This window comes from Columba livia, chromosome 1 (genome assembly GCF_036013475.1).
Source record: "Columba livia isolate bColLiv1 breed racing homer chromosome 1, bColLiv1.pat.W.v2, whole genome shotgun sequence".
Taxonomy (NCBI): domain Eukaryota; kingdom Metazoa; phylum Chordata; class Aves; order Columbiformes; family Columbidae; genus Columba; species Columba livia.
The window spans coordinates 90,410,718-90,430,404 of record NC_088602.1 but is presented as its reverse complement, the minus strand read 5'-3'; the positions used below and the strand labels follow the sequence as shown (position 1 = coordinate 90,430,404).

General features: G+C 38.3%; 1 protein-coding gene across 4 annotated transcripts in view; it reads right to left on the bottom strand.

Annotated features, from left to right (window-relative positions):
- MAP3K7CL (MAP3K7 C-terminal like) overlaps positions 1-19,424 on the bottom strand; it is a 31,940-nt gene extending 12,516 nt beyond the window's left edge. Inside the window, exons 1-5 of one of the 4 annotated variants that reach the window (XM_065066086.1) lie at positions 18,721-19,424; positions 16,487-16,631; positions 16,224-16,284; positions 15,861-15,969; positions 7,039-7,097 (exon numbers count right to left, since the gene is read on the bottom strand). In XM_065066086.1, the coding sequence (XP_064922158.1) occupies positions 7,039-7,097; positions 15,861-15,969; positions 16,224-16,241 (186 nt within the window). In that variant the 5' untranslated portion in view covers positions 16,242-16,284; positions 16,487-16,631; positions 18,721-19,424. The remainder of the gene's footprint in view (positions 1-7,038; positions 7,098-15,860; positions 15,970-16,223; positions 16,285-16,486; positions 16,632-18,720) is intronic. The other 3 variants (XM_065066075.1, XM_005511395.3, XM_065066097.1) reach the window with 3 other exon arrangements.
- Positions 19,425-19,687: the final 263 nt, after the last annotated feature.

The following is a 19,687-nucleotide window of genomic DNA, read 5'->3' as shown; positions in this document are numbered from 1 at the left end:
AGGATGTGAAACAGGCTTATGCATTCAGTATTTAACAAACACCTCTACCGCAATCATAAGAAAAAAACTGAGCAATGCAAATCTGGTCAGTTCTTTGCCGCCCATAAGAAAACGCAAGCCAACACAAAAGCACAGTGAAATTATTTTACCTATGTCTAACAGCCTATTTTTGACAAAAACAAGAGTGCAAAGAATTAATGATATATCTGCTCCCACCAGGAGATGCATTTTTAGAAGATGGCAGGGCAAACTCCTGAAAAACAAATGCAGAAACAGAGGCAAAACTTGTGTGTTCCAGAGGGGTATCTCCAACTAGCCAGTAGACATTTACAGTATTAACATATTTCCACAGAAAACAGTACCAGAATAGTAACAGTTATTGGACTAGCCCATATTAATCTAAATGGAAATGGGAGGAACGTGCAAAATCAGCAAGTCCAGTCCCCTGTTATCAGAAGCAAATCCTGTGCTTCACAGGCTTGCCCGGTTCTGTCTAAGAAAAACAGAAGTCCTCAGCCTCAGTCGTAAGCCTGGCCCAGAGCCTCACCAAGGATTAGAAACAGTTTTGTCATTTCCAGCTTGGTTTTGTTGAAGACAGATTTGTATAGTCTTTTATTCTGCCAGAACTATCATTCATTCAAATGATGGTTCTTTGTCCTACTGGTTTTACCCGAGATGTACTTACAGACGGCTCTCATATGCTTCCCAAGACCTACGTCTTGGTAAAGCTGTGTTCCTCTAAGCCATCCTGGATTAAATTTACATTTTCCCTCGTTTATCCAAGCAGTCTTTCTCTGCTCCCCATTCCACTTGGAATGACTCTTTTGGAGCCCTGTGGCCAGGCCATGGCAAGCGTTGCAGATTCTGCCCTGATGGCATTCATGTGGAAGAGAAAAAGAACTGGAATTCCCAGTAGAAAGCACTTTTCATCCATTAAGTCTGTCTACTATTTTTTTGGTAAGAGTTTGGTAGTTTATCCGGGTGACTAATTACAACAGGCCTGAACAAAGTTCAGTTTTTGGTATATATTTTTTTTACTCAGAAGCCACCAGCCGTACTTTAATTCTCCTTAGGACAGCCCGAGCTTGTTACTTCATGAAGTATCTTGCCCATCCATAAATTTATTTATATAAAAGCATACCTGCTACATAAGCAAAAAACACCCCTGCCAAAATAAAGTTATATTTAATGGCAACAGTTGCTACTTTTAATCCTGCTTATTTCAGGCTTCAGTGTCATCCACCCTCACTTTCCTGTGCTGTCAAAATATGCACATAAAGCATCTCTGATTTTGTTCACAAAGCTCATACAAAAGTCACAGGTTTTAGTCATACTAGCGGTCTGTCCTGCTATGCCTGACAGTTTTCAGTATTTTTTTTTACTTTGCTCACATGACTAAGTGTGTTTTGCCATGTCATATGAATATCAGCATTCTATATCCACAAAAGCTGTATAGTTGACGGTGTCTCCCAAGTGCTCGAAAACCTTAATACAGTTTATTTGTTAATTCACCTTTGTTTGTTTGCATTTACTTTTTGATATTACTGTGAAAAAAAAAATAAATATTTCTCCTGAAAAGGTTGAAGTTTAAAGAAAAATTATATCATGCAGTTTTGCCAGCTGAGCATATGCACTTGTCTCAAAGGCAGTCTTTAGCATTGATCTAATTAAAGAGCAGTGTCTTGCTTTTTGTAAATTTGGTAATTTTCAGCTAAAATTTTCTGAAAAAACAGTTCAGTGCAAATATTTTGCATGTGGCCCATGTTCATTATGCGGCTTTGTGTACTCTTCCGTGATGGAAGAAACCACATTATTCCAAGTGGAAGTGATAGTTGCACATTGCAGCTACGTTTTGTTGTGCAACTGGAAGTCTTCAACAAGTTTCAGATATTTAGTCTAGGATATATCTAGTCTAGTTTTATAAAAGTAAGCAGTTATCTTTCCTCCAAACAATTCAGGTCAACTGGATGAGAGCAATTGAGAGTTTTGGTCTCCTTTCATAAGAGATTTTCCATTCTTTTCTAACCTTGGTATGATGCTCTGACTTTGTCAACATCCATGTCTTACATAATCTAATATAAGGTCATAGTTATCACAGCATGATTACAGGATACTTATCAAGTTGATAGGCAATCAACTCTAATTACAGGGTACCACCATACTCTAGGAATTCTCTTGGAATTTAATACATATTTAAAAAATACAACATACCCTTTAAAAACACAGTATACTTTTAAATTTTCTAAAATATTTTGTATGTGTCTAACAAGAGCCTTGGCAGTCAGTAGAAGTGATAGTTCCATTATAAAGTTCCAGAGTAAACAAGGTTTCTGCTAAATACTGGTATGTGGGAAACTACAGTGGGTCTGTGGAATCCTTGACAGGGAGTATGGGAATAGAGATCAACCTTGAAGATATTAAGGTTTACCCTTGAGAAGGATGGGAGTAAAGGGGTATCTGGAGATATTAAGTTGCACCCATGAGAGAGAAGGGAGTAGAAGAGTAACATGGATGATAGCAAAATTAGCCAATGAGATGTTACTGCTGTAACTTGTAACCAATGGTGAAGAGACATGTGAATTGGTAGAACTGTATAAAAATGCACTTGTAGCAATAAATGGCATCTACTACTTTCATCCTGGAAGAACGTGGTCCATGTCGTTTGTCCGTCTCAACCACGACACTGGTATCACACACAATAAACTGTCCCTTTCATAATACTTTAATTGCTTATTTTCTATAGACATTTCCCACTAAGGCATGAAAAACTATTCTTGATTTAACAAAATGATGTTATAAACGGTTGAAGCAATTCTACGGCCATCTAATTCCATTGATCTCAACAGATGCATAATACAAAATATGGCATGAATGCCACTCTCAAGCTCATGATTTCATGAGAAGAGATAATGAATAATTACAGAACACCCTGTGCATCCATATGTGCCTTGTGTTCTTCCGTCTTCAGCTTCAGACTCCCAGCTGGAATAAAGACTTTGACAGAGAAGACGGAGATGAACTGAGCAAGTCACAGGAAATGCTGGAACAGGACAGACAGCACACGGAGAATAGTAATGCGGGTACTTAACACTGGATACCTTCCTCTGTATTCAGTGACCTAAACAACAAGGCCTTAGATGCTGATGTCGTGTCTAAATATAGCAGATAACCCGTAGTAGAGTGTCTGTCAGGGGGGCCGCCACCCACTACGCAGCTAATCAAGGAAATCCAAGGCCCAGTGCAACTTTTACAGGAGGCAAAGGTTAATGTTTCCCAATAACAAACTGACCCACGCAGCAAACCAAGCCCCCCTGCGCTACCCACCACGTTGCTCACAAAAGGGCAGGGGGAAATGACACTGAAGCCCAAATAAGCAAGTGCTTTAGCCTTGTTCAAAATGATGCTCCTCAGTGGGAAGAGAATAATTTCCAAGACTGCAGACAAAAGTAATTGAAAAGCAAGAAGTTTATTAATAGGAAATTTGTTTCGCTGGTAGCATATCAGGAACTTCTTCATAGTTTTTTTAGTGATAAAGTTGCAAAAGAGGCCAGGCTTTTCCTGTATATAGCTTAAACTGCTCTGTTCTCATATGTAGAGGTTTTGTGTCTGGTTGATCACACATAATTTTTTTTTAAGCAAAAAAACAAAACCAGACCAAACCAAAAAAACACAACCAACAAAACAAACAAAAAGGGCAAAACTTTTGAGTTAGAGAATAGACATTATTTTCTTACTAATTACTTCTTGGAATTTCTTCCTTTCAGAGTACTAGAAAAATGTAACATTCAACAAGATAATTGGAAAAGAAAACATTTTTAGTCTGAATCTACCTAGTAGATAATTTTTATTCTTCAGAAAGAAGCCGTAACTTTCAACTAGGATTGTCTTCTAGTAAGAGTCCTTATAGAGAATTAGCTATTTGGAGTTAGTCTCCTAGAAATACCTCTTCTCCAGCCAATCCTACCTCTACCTCTGTAAAGTTGGCACTGGTGCTTGGACAGGAGGGTTTATTACCCTGTCGGGGGAGGCTGCCCTGAACTTTGCCCTGCCATCGGACACCGATGCCCAGGGAGCAGGTATGGCAGGATTGTGGTAGGAAAAGTGGGAACACTAGGTAATTCTGCTCAAACAGCCAAGTTGTCTGCCAGGGCCTAACATAGAACTACAAGGGCTTGAAGCCTAAAACAGAGGTGCAAATTGCTTGGTACTCAGGCTGTGGTCTGCTGCCTGCATGCATAAAATTCTAAGGCTCTGAATTTCCAAGTCACTCCGTGAACTTACATAGCTTTCAAGCTGCTTTCAGAATCCAGCATGAAGATCAGCTAATCTGGCCTTTTTTGTTTGTTTTTTAAACAGTATTCAAAAGTTTCCTTTGGATGTTTGAAACCTGGAAAGTTGCCTTTTTTTTTTTTTTTTTAAGTGCCTATTATTATATAGCCACCTACCCTGCATTTATAGTTTGTTTCTTTAAATAAAATACAAATGCTTTTGACTGTATTTATGGCATGGCGATGAAAATCCTGTGGCTCTAGATGTGATATTTTTATTATTAAAATATGTACCAGCGTTCTTACAAATTCAAGCATTTCAGGGTGCTATGCCACGGTTGATTAAAGGGTTCGATAACATGATACTTAATGTGTGCTGCTTTATCCTAACTAACTTTGGGAGAGTGAAAAGCACGGATGGAATGACAAGTACTTCTGCAGGTCCTGGTGAAGCCCATGTTGTAGTTTGCTTCTGTAATACAGGAGCTACATTTTTCAAAGCTGGTATGGTTACATTAACATAAATTGCAACCACATGCTACACGGGGCTGACAGACCTTTAGCAGTTTGGATTATAGCAATTTAAAAAAGCAATTAATAAGAAAGTGTAACTAAGTAAATTATAACTTTGTTACAGATATTGATTGTTTGAAATTTTAAGTGACGTAAATGTAATGTAATTACATTAAATAGTCATAACTTTAAGCTGTGATCCAGATGGATAAAAGCAAGGAAATTCAAGTTTTCATTACTGAAGCTAAATGCACCGTTACTTCTGCATCAGCTCAGAACCCTGTGGTGACTTAACTGCCTCTGGCTGAATGTAAAGGCATCTAAATATAAATACGCATGTAAGCTTGAAAAGCTAAAGGATGAAGCACTACCACTAGCTCTATTCTTTTCAATGGCTGTGTCATCCAGATAGATAGTTCTCATAAGTTACCCTTGCAACTTCTTCAATATTACACAAAAAAGTTTCTGAAGGATGATAAAAATAACATTATTTGCATCAAAGCCTCTGATTGTTTCTTTGAGATCATGAGAGTAAAGGAAGGTTCTCTTGAAAAAATGTTAGATATTTAACAGACCAAGAGGGTGTACTTAGTGGAATTGCTCTAGTGAGTACTTTAAAAACTTTTACTGAAAGGCTATTATTTATCCAGCAGACTTGAATGCTTCCAGAGGGGCAATTTCAGTCTATCGTGAAATTACACATTTAGAGTACATTATATGTTTCAGAAATGGGTCATAAAAGTCCTAATAAAAAATAATCATCACTTCTCCTATAAAGTACCTACATATAACACTAGTAATTTTGGTTTTATGTACCAACAGCAGTAATGATAATCACACTTCGCTCTTTTAGAGTAGTCTTCACTTGCTGATCTCAATGCTCTTTAACAAAAAAGGTAAAAAATATTAACCTCATTTCAGAGATGAGCAGATGGATGAAGCAGCTCCTCCAGGATCGCACAATGTGTCACTGACAAGAGTTGCAAACAGAATGCAGGTTCTTTGCTTTCAATTCAGTGCCTTGGCCATAAAAAAATATTGCTTTTCTCAAATTGAATTCTTCTGAGGGAAAAAAAAATATCAATTGTCTTTGCTGCACTGGAAGATCGGCAGAATACAGAGGCCAACATACTGCCCTGTTCCTTTCAGCCCAAATCTCAGATTGCTCTTCATTCCTTTAGTCTTTCCAAGTTATGCCTAAAGAACCTGCCCTTATTCTCAGGATTAGAGGGATAGAGCAAGAACAGCCTCTGTCATACTCCATTCCTTCTTCAGTCATCTTTTTGATGAAAGCAGCACAAGAGGAGAGTCAGTTCTTTAAGTCAGCAACCCTCCAGTGTTGTCTCACTCATTGGTGGGGACAGGAAGGATGACATCATTGGACAACATGCTCTGCTAATGCCTTTCTCAATTTACACTCAGGAAACAACTGCCTTCATATTGAAATATCAGAGGAAGTCTAAATGCTCCTGGGAAACAGATGATCTGAAGTAGTCTACAAAAGCCAACAAACACTCCAGAACTGCCACAGAGGAAAGGGAAATAATCCCTGGATACAGAGCTGGCTCTGTGCCTGGTGATCCATGGAGTTGCCATCAACTGCCACCTCACCATCCAGTGTATCAGGGCTCCATTGTGCTGCACTGACAAATGGGACCGGTCACAAAAGGATTCACCACTTTTGTCCCCTGCTATCTGCAGACACCTGCTAGGGCATCCACCAGGGTTGCTGGCTATGCAGCAGGAAGTAGAGCACCTTTGAGGAGGCTCTCATCAGTCCTGATTACTGATTTTAGTTACCAAAGATTAGAGATAAGATGGCACTACAAAATACACCTTTGCATTCTCTTGGAATGCTTCAGAGAAAGCTGATCATACTGGTTTTTACATGGCCTGCAGGCAGGAGAATATAATACCCGGCTCATTCCTTCTCCCGTCAAAACTGCAAGAACTCCATTGCAGTACAGCATATGCTATGTTTTGCACAGGGATTATAAAAAAGTTTAAAAAGCAGGTGAGATTGTTCAGATAGGCATTTCCCTGCAATTGGCTTTAAAATGTCAAATAAATTTTTCTGTCAATCTTGAAAAGTCAATGTTTTCATCTACAGAAATATAGTTTAGTTACATGTTAATATGTTAGAGAAACACCACCAAAAACTTTCACCTTAGTGTAACAACCGGAGTTTTTTTATCATAACAAATATAGTGAATGTGAAGTAGAACCCTAGTAAAACACAACAAAACAAAACAATTACCTGCAGCTGCTGATCTAGATCTGGAAATGCCAAGGGAAAGTTTTCAGAGGAAGCATCGTCTAAAAGATAAACATGATGTTAAAAGTCAGTGTCTACAAAATTTCAAATTATCTGTTTAATGTAGTTGTACATTGCATATATTCACAATAATATCAGGATCTTGCAAACACCTCCACATCTGCTTATCTTTTACACTTGACATACCTTAATAGACTCCTTGAAAATACTAGTGGGTTGGCAAGTAGAAAATGTTTAGGTGCTGGAAAGACAGAAAGCGTTTTTTGGGGGTTTTTGGTGTGTTTTTTTTCAATGATTAAGAAACAAAACAAAGCCAGTTAGTGCAGCAGAAAATTTGATCATTTAACAAAAACAAGAAATGCAAACTATCTTTGCTGAGCTCTCCATTACACTGCAAAGTAAAGAACCTTCCAAGGACAATATCCTTGCTACCAAAGAGTTCATTACTTGAATGAAGGGAAAGATATCTTCCCCATCACAATACAATGACTTACCAGGGCTAACCCAACAATAATAGAAACCTTTTCTCTCACCACCCAAAGGCAACCACAAGAACACACAACCAGCCTGGCAGCCCCTGAGCTAGAAGACTGTTACCTACACAGATGTGATTAGAATGGGGAAGGTACCACAAATCTCTCCATCCTGCAAAGAACTGTCTTTATGCTAACCTGTAGATAACAACCCTTATGGACTGGAGTTAGTTCATTCATGACAACAAGCCAAACTGTGTTTTTATTTATTTCTTTATTTTTAGTACAGGCTTCCAGCAAAGGTGGGATAGACTGTGCCAGTTACGTCAGTGTTGTGGTGTGGACACCTGCCCACTAGTAGCTGGACTGGGATCAGAAATATGAATCATACTTGGTAGCGTCACAGCTAGCCACGGCAATATTTCTTTCCCAGTGACTTTCACACTATCAGTTTTGCATTGGATTGTGATGACTGTTTATGCATCTTACTACAGGTTACGAGGGGTGAAGAGAAGGTTACTATTAGCTGTCTTACGGAGTCAGTTATTTGTAATGTGTCAAAATTAAACAAGGATGGCTCTTATTGGAGAAAATGGCTAACATAGGTCAGATCCTGCAACCTGCTCTATGTTAGCAGACTTGTACACTACAACAAGATTTAGAGGACCACATGGATTCTGAGTATTCTTAAAGAGTAGAGATTAGGCTTTAAATTATTTATCAAATACTTGTTATCTCTTCATCCTCCCCATAGTGGTCATACAGCAAAGAAAAAGTAAAATAAGACACCTTATCCTATGAAGAATAAACATACTCGCTAACACATGGTCAGAGCCTTATTTTAACTAACACAGTTTGAGCTGGGCACCTCTAGGAAGGGATGCCCAGAGAAGAAGAAAAAAATACAGTGATATAGAGGGCAGACCCAAAAGCTTTTGAACTTCTTCAGCAAACAAAATGAAGTTCTATATTTTCAAGGGGTAGGGGTCTTGCTAGTATTATCAAGAAGTCATACCCTCTACCCACCCACTTCATTTTTCATTTTTCATTTTTCACCATATCCCAAAGATGTCAATTCTGGAAAATATTTAAATTGCTTTAATTGTATAGAATTGTATCAGGCTGATATGCAAGTGTTTACTTTTAATATGCTGTCGCTTTCTTGTACAATATTTAAAAATAGACTAATCTTCTAAAAGAAGAAAGATGAATCATATGGCAAGGCTAAAAGGAAGGACGGACTAGGACTCAGTCTGACTAGGGGTACAGCTGCTCTACAAATATTTGGCTGAATAGCTGTTAAATATTCTGACAGAGATATTGGACCAGAGTCGTGGACGGCAGTTAAGCCGCTATTTGTTTTGACAATTTCAGCAATACAGTCTTTGGTAGAGTGGCCTTAAGGAGGGACCTCAAACATTTTTTTAACTTAAGGAAAACAAAGCAAAAGCAGCTCCAAGAATTTTAAAGAAACATCAGCCAGTTATTACTTTTTTACCACATCAGGTATTAGGAAGAAAACAAAAATAATGTTCAGTGTCAGAATATTAGAAAATATATTGGACTATCTTCAGTAAAGGACAAGTAAAAAAAAGTCTGGAAATAATTCTAAAACAATGGAATAGAGAAATTACTATGAAGGAAATCCTTTCAATAAACAGATGTTCCCTGCTTATTTTTTGAACTCAAGTGACTGAGTCAATGGTACTAAAAATAGAACATATTGGTATCCTAACCATTATGACATACCATAGTACATTTTATAATGGGCCTGCCCTAGCATCTATTGAACAGCTGCTAGGGTTTTATTTAGTTATGCTAGTTTAAGACTTGTTTAAATCACCATCTGATGTGCAGAACATCATTGAGAAAAATTGGGGACTCCAGTGGTTTGAAAATTTTCTCGCTTCCTAATTCTCTTAGGCTCCTCTGAGATTTTCAGCTGAAGTGTTTAGTTTACAAAAATTAAGATAAAGCCTCACAGCTAACTGCAATTTTGTTTTCCACAAAAAGAACAACAAAAAACCTTCCCCACAGCTTCCAGTTAAATAAATTACTGCATCAGCTCAGTCTGTATTTCACTGTTGTCAAAGTAACAACCACAACAATAACAACAAAAACCACTTGGTGAAAACTAAACGCATTTAGATTTCACAAAAGGGGAAAACAAATGACAACAGTCATTTGCCTTCTAGAGCTTTTTTGAGTATGTTTTCAGAAAGTCAAAAGGAAAGATATAAACTCTTGCATTTCCTTCCAAAAGAATCACTCTGGCCCACACAAACTTGAATACTCGGTGTTACACAAGAGATCAGACAAAATCACATTGGATTCTAGCCTTAAAAATCTATGACTCTGAAAATTAGAAATATTGAAAATGTCTGAAATGTCAAAGAAAATATTCTGAAGATCAAAACACTCTCATAACCCTCTCCTTATCTGTCTGTATTTGTTCTTTTCTATTCTACATATCAATAACTAGACAACAGAATTCAGAAATATCTCCTTTTCTCCTTTTTCTCAACTTACTATCAATATTTAATGAGTGCCTAGATTGTTATAAGGAATCACTGATACAATCAAAGACCCATTTATAATAAAGTCAGTGGCTTTTCTGTCCCACAAAACCCTGAAAATAACTAGGCTGATTCTTCACCAGATACAAAACGCATCTCACCCCTGTGGTTACTATTTTACTGCTCACTTCCCTGTCATTCATCAATAAAAAGGTTTTATAATTCATGCTGGTTGTTGAAAACATATTTTGTTGAAAAATAAAAAATAAAAAAAAAAAATCAGAGACTGAAACTTGCTGCGCCTGAAAATGAGTCAAGTTTCTGGTCAAAAGAAAACGAGAAAGGAGGACAAAGATGCATGTGAATGTTATGGCCATTCCAGAAAACTCAACAGCACTAACCTGTGATGTGAAAGAGTGTGATCAGGGACTTCATCCAGCCACCTAAGCTAAAGTATCTGTCACACAATTTCTAAATGAGTAGCACTTCCTGATTTCCCATAGATCCTGAAACTAATTTTGAAGGTCTGTATTTAAAGGTGCACTAAAGGTAAAGACCTGTACCCTGATTACAAGGTGAAGTCTCTGCACATAGAGTTGATGGTTTTTTAACCAAAAACTTGGCTCATGTGTATGGAATAGTTTGACTTTCATGTTTTTATCATCAGGTTCATACAGGCACTTTGCTTGTTGCTGAAAAATGTCATTATAACTGAGAGTGCCTGGGGGAGGGTCTCTGGGGAAATCACTCCCTCCTTTTGCTTTCCACCAGTTGGGCTGAGACAAAGTACCCTTCTCTATCAGAGGCAGCTCTCCCATCATTCCTGCAGCAGAACAGAAAACATAACAAAAGAAGCAGCTCCCTAAGCACGCTGCCCAGCCAACGCACCTTCATGCTGAAATGGCCTGATGAGCAGCTTTGTGTAGGGACAGCAAGGCTAAAGCTATTCGACTCTCACTGTCCAGATGAGCTCTTGTCTCTCTGCTGATAGCATCCATTCATACAAACGTGAGATGCGCTTCTAATGTGTGGTACAGAGATTCACACAAGCCATCTGATGTAGAAGGCTGAACTGTGATAAGACTAATTGTCTTTATACAAAGGGCTTACTGCTTACCAGTGATGTCCTGATGCATTCCATCCCCTGATATACGTTAACTTTGCACATTTGAGGATGAATCATGCTTTCTGGAAAGCTTCACTTATTTGATCATGTTCTGGCCTTCTGGAGATTCCAATACCTCAGACCTCCATCATGTAGATGAGCAAGTGAGATCCCTCACACTTTGCTGTCTGAATGACACGATGTCTGGTAAAATGAAGTGTAACACCCCAGCCTCTTCCTACATGGGTGCTCCATTTAGCTGAACTGTGGGCTACGGGCAGTAGGTAATGAATAAATATTTTTAAGAACAACGTCTGATTTACTTGCAGTATAAACTTGCAAATTACAGTTTCTCTAGGATCTTCATAAAGACAGACAGAAATAGAACAAAAAAAAATTAAATGTGTTGAAAGCACATTAAAGTTGCTAAATCAAGCACTCGAAATTTAGGAAATGCCAATCACAGCTCTGCTTCCTTGAGTAACTGAGTTATGATCTAGTCTTTAATTATACAATCAGGTACTATTTTTTTCTCCTACGTGCGTGGGCAAGTGTATTCAGACCTCTTCCTCTTAAATTAAAGAATTAAATAGGTAACATAAGTAGGCTGTTATCCTGTAAGTGGATCAGCCCTTACACAGGAAAAGCGGTCAAACTCAACTGCGAGCACTGCAACTCACAGTGGGACAACACCGGCAAAATGTGTATCGGGGTCCAGTCTCGTCCCCAGGAAGGTGGTGAGATTCAGCAGCTCCAGCCCTGGTTACTGACAGACAAGCATGGACTCATCGAATTTGTCCTGGAAGGCTGTGTGGCTAAGTGACTGCGACTTGGCACTGCTGCCTGAAGCTCCCAGGCTTCTATTCACAGCCCTGCCTGATGTGACCTTACACAACCTCGCAGTTACCTCACTCGTAAAATAGTGGGGAATGGTCACTGCCTGACCCAGGAATAGGCTATGAAGGCTTGCTCAATAATAAGAGTTGTGGACCTCCCAAAAATAGAAACAGCCCATAACAGAAGAGGTAAGAGCAAAACCCTCCTACTCCATATACCTTCATCTAAGCCCATGAATGCACAGCCATCATCCCTTTGACGGTATCTCACCTAAGTTCCTTGCTCAATTCCCAAAGATCAAGCCACTTACTTGTAGGTCGGGTGTAGTTTAGGAAACTAACGTTGTGAATTTTAGTCATATATTTTAGCAGTTCCTACTGGTCTTCAACCAATACATTATCTGCTGGAAGGACTCTGTTGCCTTTACAACCAAAATGAGGATATAGTAGAGATTTGAAGGCTGCTATTGAAGAAGCAACTGTTGCAAAATCTTGCATGATCAACTATAAAAGCAAAATATTCTTCATATCCACTAGGACAACAAAGACATAAAGAGAAGTAAAATAACTAATTTGCTATGCTTGCAAAAATATTACACCATTCCACTGTCTGTTGGTTTCATTAGAAGATGTATGTTTTGCCTTTCCTACCAGTGATTTTTCTGGAGAATGATATCAGAGGTAGACTAATTTCAAACAAAAGAAATTACTAGTAATTTCAAAATCAGTCATTAATCACCACATGTCACTAGCAGAGTTTTTCTACTCGTTTCAAGCTTTTATTCTAGGAGGGAAGGTAAAGAGATGTTTACCTTAAAACCTTCCCTTAGACTATCACACAAAACAAATCCACTTGTCTAAATTTAATAAAGTTCCTGTTATAATAATTGTATCTTAATATATTCAGTAAATAAGAGTTAGGGATATAAATTAAGACATACTGAATTTCATTAGTTTAATTTAATTGATGTTGGTAAACGACAATGAACTTTCTATTTGGGAACACTTATATAAATTTTAGAACATCGTAATCAGTTTAACTTGCATTAGTTTCCAAGTTCAAATTATATGAAATTATATGGTTCAAATTAATTAATTTTAAAAGGTACCTTAAGTCAAACTGGTGCAACATGGTGTGCAGGCACACCCTGGGAAACCTATGTTTGATGCCAGCTTAGTGAACTTGAGTAAAAGAGCCAAACATAGATATCTATATATACAGGAATAAGAGATACACAATAAAACTGTCTTCTTATATAGCACACACTGATGGGCTGCTCCTGAGACTTTTAAGGAACTGGTTAGCCTACTTTCATAATAAAAATACTGCACAAAGCTGGCCAGTATTTCAGTCATCAGGTGTTGACTGACGAATAATATAACACAATTAAACTATTTCTTGTACATTCAGGACAGCCAGCTCCGGTCTTATAGGTCAGTTAACACAAAGTAATCTCTTCGCATGAGTTGAAAGCAGTTTCTCCTTTCGCTGCTCCTCACACCCAGTGCTTGGTTACAATCCTAGCCAGTGAGATAATCACCACCCAGAAGAAACATTCCATTTCCCCTTTTTATATCTAGTTATGCTGCCCGTTTCTCCTAGTAAGCAGTTGTACAACCCCCAGAAGAAGAATGCAGCCTTTCTTGGTGAAATCTGTCACTGAGCCTTTCAATGGAGGTAAAATTTAAGGAAAAGCCTAAGATGGACAGATTCCCTCACCACTTAGCCCTGGTGAAGAAATTTTGTATATACCGTAGCAGTACATGAGCCTCATCTGACGCTTTACTATCACACTTACAGAAGGTAACTCCTGTTTGAGCTCAAAACAAATGTCCTTGTGAAGAAGAAAAAACAATAGCAAAGAAATATTTAAAAAAATAAGGAGAAAAAAAATAGCACAAAGTATGGAATACCTAAAGGTCTATCTGTTAAATGCTTTGCAGCTCATCTTAAAAAAAATAAAAAGTGTTAAATACTAATTTGTACTCTCTTGATTCAACTAAGGTCTGCTGAAAACTTTGAAATCCGATAGAAGTTTATTTCCTCTGCCTTCTTTAGATATATCAAATATAATAACCACGTTCAGGCTTACCACTAAGACCAAGAGCAGAATTCTTGTGACGTGGTAAAACAGTATGATGGTTTAGACCTCCTGGTAGCCCCCAAGGGGATGCAATGGAGAGGAGAACATGGCACTCACTTTACTGGTGGCTATTTAGTTTTATCAGTACTCACAGAGATTCTGGATTGCATACTGCAGGAACACTTGTATATGTATATACAATTAAGGACTCAAAATTGTGGAAAAGTTTAACAAAATGTAGCAGAAAATATTACCTTTCTGTAATTGAGTATATTTCTCTAAATGTTATGAGAGAGGCTGGAATTATTAGCAGGATAGAAAAGAAAAAATAAAACATGATGCAATGTTAAGGAAGCTAGGCTTCCTGCCTTTCATGTCCTCTCCTTCCAAACTATTCACAACCTTGTCATTTCCTACTGCCATCTCTTGTCACAAACCACTCTACCCTCTTTGATTTTCCCATGGTCTCAGCTTTCCCTGACTTGTTTTCAGTGTCTCACATAAGCATTCTTTTTCCATAATTTGTAAGAGCACTGTCCTTCCTTTTACATCTCTCTTCAAGACTTATCTTTGCCATAATTCCTGTAAGAAATTTACCATGTTACTATGTCTTGAGAGATGAGAGCGATTCCCTATTACTTTCTGTAATAAAAATGTAATTACCAGATTATTTTAATTCATTAAAGAAGGGCACCTAGACAGCCACATGTGCTTCCTTGTCCCAATCTTTCGGCATCACTAATCTTTATGAGCTGAAAGCTATGTGCAATAATATATGAAAAAGTTTGATTTTCAGTTTCCTTGCTTAGGGAACAAGATTCTGTTTCAGGCTTGTAGCTGTAAATTAATATGACACAACAATTAGCTAGGAAAGATAATGCATATTATAAAATATTTTTAAAATTAGAAAATTGTGTTCAAGCTGAGACTTTATTAACAAAAAGTGGCCTCACACATTATTCTACAATGCATACCATTCCATAAAGCAGTGATTAGCAGTGGATTTCAGTTATCATTATCAGAGATCCTTATATTTCATGCCATAAACACATCTCAACCCTGACTCCAGGCACTCACCTTTAGCAAGAACACAGCCAACATTTTTTGGGATGCTTCCCAGCTTCCAACTTACTTTATTTCATTCTGACTGTTACTGTTTGGCAACAGCTCTCTAGATGTCAATAATAGTTAAGGTGCAAACTAATAATATTTGTCTATTCCAAAAGCCAAAGGGCCCATGTGTGTACAGGGTACGTTTGGGGAAATTAATGCTCAATCAACACTAGCTGACAGGATAAGCCAATGAATAAGTCAATGAAATTTCTGCTGCTTTCTCATGGAACGTGGCATGTGGGGCATCCGTTTCCTGAAACCTTTCACTAAGCTGGGCACATGCGGCACTTTCCAACCTTCCTGCTGAAAGGAAAGTCTCTTCCTGCTCTAGCCTCATCCTCAATGCAAAAAATCCTTTGACTTGTTTTAAAATTCCTTAAAATCAGACATACTTCATATGTAGGTAAATTTGATAGTTAATTGCAGTCTTGAATATATTCCACAAACCACTGAAAGAAAGCTAAGATCGAAACTGTCAGTCTAGTGGCTTTAGTGTAATGAAACTGCTAATTGAAACATTAAAAGTTATCAGACAGGAAAATTCATCACATGCTATCACTTAGGAAAAAAATCCAACCATAACACTGGACTCCATTTGATATTGTAAAAACTGTAAGAACATGTAAAATTTAAAAGCAATTATTTCATTGAGGTTTATTCCATAAATTAAACTGTACCTGGGGAGTCATTCAGGCTGAAGGCAATTCGTACTGGCTTATCAGCAGGTACCCTGGCGGTGGTGATCATGTGGGCACTTGAGTCAATGCTTTTACTTGTTTGTTCCAGCTGCAATAATACAAACAGTATATTTATTACAGAGCACGTGACACCATTCAACAACTGAGTTTTAATGCTTTTCATGCATTCACAGCTACCTTTCTTATTCTAGCTAAGCAACTTTCAGAATCAAAGTTGAGGGAGCATCATTTCACTTTTCCATTTAAAAATGGTTAAAGCGAAATTCAGCGCAGAGACTGCTTTTCTTTTGCTAGTTACAGATTAGAAAGCACAATGGCAAAGGAAGCTTCCCCTCTCCTCACCTGCTTGCTCCCCGCCATTGCCCCTTCAGCAAGCCTTGACTCGTGGCAATGCTGCCTGGTTCTGAAGGTGAAGAAGGAAGAAGGGGTGGGGAGTTGAGAGTAACATGACCCTCAGCCTGCCCTGTGATTGGAAACGTGCACACCACTCCACATGGTGTCAATGAGGAGGTACCCATCCTCCTACCTTCCACCCATACTCCCCAAGTCAAACTGTGCCCGATAGTCACACACCGAATGACCAGAAAGTTATGGGGTCTCCAAACCTTGGTGGTGATTCTTCAGTGGAACTCTGTGCAGGTGTAGGGGTCTGTCTGCATGGGCTTGACTCCCGGATTGGGACCTTATTCAGTCCTCAGTCTTTCTTCTGAGACCACCAACTCCAAAAAGTGGTTTTACTGAGATGAAACCCTGTCCATTAAGAAAACTGCTAGTTCATTTCAAGCAGGGCACTAAAGAATGGTTGAACAACCAAAGAATTAGCTACTACTGATCCGCAATAGTATAATTAAAGCATGTCTGAACACTCAAAAGTTGTACTGAGAGCTCTACTACGGATATTTAACCTTTTGAATGAACAGTTTGGGTTAAACTCTATTAAATAGCTGGCTACAAACTTAATCTCCTTGTATATCTAGCACAAAGCTGCTAATATTCACAGATATTAATCTTCTAATTAGCTTCATGTGCGGAGAACATTAAGTCAGTGGGACTTCGTACACACAAAAGATCTGCCCATAAAGAAATTATTTTAGGACTGAAGACTATGCCATCCGGAGTGCATTGTATCCATACCAACTATGTGGACAATTATGAGAGTAGCTTTTAAATTGTCATAAAAACTGCTCAGTCAATTAGAAACCAAATTCTTCAGGAAAATACAATTAATGTACCAGAAGCTGTACCACGTGACAGCAGACAACACAGCATTTAGTTAGTGAAAACAAAAGCCAGTTTCCTAAGCCAATAGTCTTGCAGTTTTTCAGTAAAGTAGCTATTGTATTTCATGGAAATCCCAACAACTCATTCTAATTTACACTTAATTATTTGGCAGTCGCAAAAAGTCAATAGAATGGAACTATATTTCAGGATTATAATATTTCTTGGTGATGCACAAGTGAATGAAACCTTCCCTGGCATCACTGCCTTGCAATCAGTGGAAGAATATAAAATTTGCATTTGGCCCATTAATTTTCAGCATTTCTTTTTTTATTTGCTTTGTCTGTCTTAATATTTAGCTAACAGAGTGGTATGGTTACTCTGTTGCAATACTACACAAGAAATTGTTATTTGAAGTGCATAATCTTTTCTTAAAATAACAGCAAAATATTTAAAATAATTACTTTGAATAAATCTTATTTGGAGCTGTGAGTGTCTCTTTCTGCTAGTATATGAAGGATATCAGGCATCATTCTTTATTCCCCATTAGCTAACAATTAAGACATACAAAAACTGAACAGATATCTATTGGGCAAAGACAAAGAAAAGTCAACTAAACTGCCACAGTGTATGATTTTAGACTCAGGAAAAGATCCTGAGAGTCAACTGAATTATTGTATTTTGAAGTGCATTGATTTAGACTAAATAAATGTAACCTCCTGAGCATTACTGATCTCTTATTTCCCCCCAGACCCTCACCTTATAAGAAACATTTGAAACATCTCATTTTTTTAAAAAACAACAGAACTACTAATCCAAAATTATTTATGATATTTTCCTTCCATACCTTCTAATACAAGGTAAAGAAAAAAAAAAGACTTTAAACAATAAGCACATCCTTGTAACAAGGCTGTTAATCATTCTGTGTTGGTAGAACACATTCCCCTGACATTTGCTTACTACCTCAAGTGGTCTTCCACATAAGAGTATACTTAACATTTCATATCGTAGCCTAAGAAACTAAAATTGTGCATTCTGCTAGAGGTTTTAAAGTTGCCATAACAAGATTGCTAGGACTAAATCTGTTGTCTTACCCCAGTCACATACTTTGTGGTCTGGATGTCTTTAAATTACCTCTTTTAACCACCTACTATGTGAGGGCAAAAATCAATACCCCTTCAATAAGCAATGGTGAATTCTACCATAACACAAGAGAGTGTTTTCATTTTATTCCCATTCACAAAAATAAATCTTATCTTTACACACAACAATTATCCTGCTATCCATTCTTTTTTTTCCATTGCTTTTACAAAAAGCAACCAAAGAGAAGAGAGAGGGATGGAAGCAGCCTGTGTGCAGGTGACACAGGAAACATGCAGACTGACTGCCCCGATTCCCCACCTCCTTTCTCCACACGTGAAGAATAATATCTCTGTAGACAGAGATGAGAGTGAGTGGGCAACCTGGAATTTAATGAGATTTACTGTGCAGCTCTCTTCTTCACAACAATTGCCTAAAGAACTGGCTGCTGTTTCTCCATAAAAAAATCTGCATCAGAACTCAGATTAAGCGCTGTTACAGCTCTATCAATTTAGTTCAGTTTTCACACCTGTTGCCTTACCTCACTTAGCGGAGTGTCTGCACTTGTATAATCCAGGGCCAGCCACTGCCTTGGCTTGTCGTTGCCTTTATGGAGTAAAGCTTCAATAAAAGAAAAGGCTGCACCTGCTGCATAGCAACAAACTGACACGGTCTGAGAAGCTGAGACAGCTGTCAGGGCAACATGCTGCTACCTGCACTTCCCATAGACTTTGCTGTCCCAAAAGATCACCCTTTTCCGCTTTTCTCCACAATTCCGCTTTTCCTTCCTCTCTTTGCCAGTGACGAGGGATTATGATGCTGTCACGCTTCAGGGAGGAAAAAATCCTTCTGTCACAGGCATTATTAAGCAGCAAACTGTGGCGAGCCCAAGATTTTTAATTCATTAGTCCTGGCAAACCTAAAATACAAACAGACTTGCTTCATAGGACAGGAATGTTTTCAGCATGACCCAATCAGTGTCTGTGTCTATTCCAGCAAACTGGCAAAGATAGCATGACTCCAGTCAGCAAAAATGTCTGCAGCTCCAATCAGCTTGGGCTGACACTGCCAACTTGGACTGGCTACAAGCGAACTATCAAATGATAGCAGCGGCTATCAAAGCTAACAACAAGGGATGGGCTTGGCGTGTTAGGCTGGGTTCGCGCTGGCTTCGTTGAAGCTGGGCTGGTCTAACAGCAGACGATAGCCTGGCACTTCTGAGGAGGCAATGGGCAAGTTTCAGAATGCGTACGCTGTGAAAGCAAATGTATTTATAGATGAGCCGGTGATGGCAGTGATAGCTGAAGCTGACTAAATCAGAGATTTGACTGAACTCTGAGGATTTCCTAGTGCAATTTTGGATAGCTTTTGTTAGTTTTGAAACCACAGGCAAGCAATTAATAGATAAATCTTGAAGTATCACAAGAGAGATTCATTTCTTCGGCTTAAACTTTTATTTTCTTTTATTGGCTCTTTTATGTACATGTACTGCCTACATGACTTCTTTG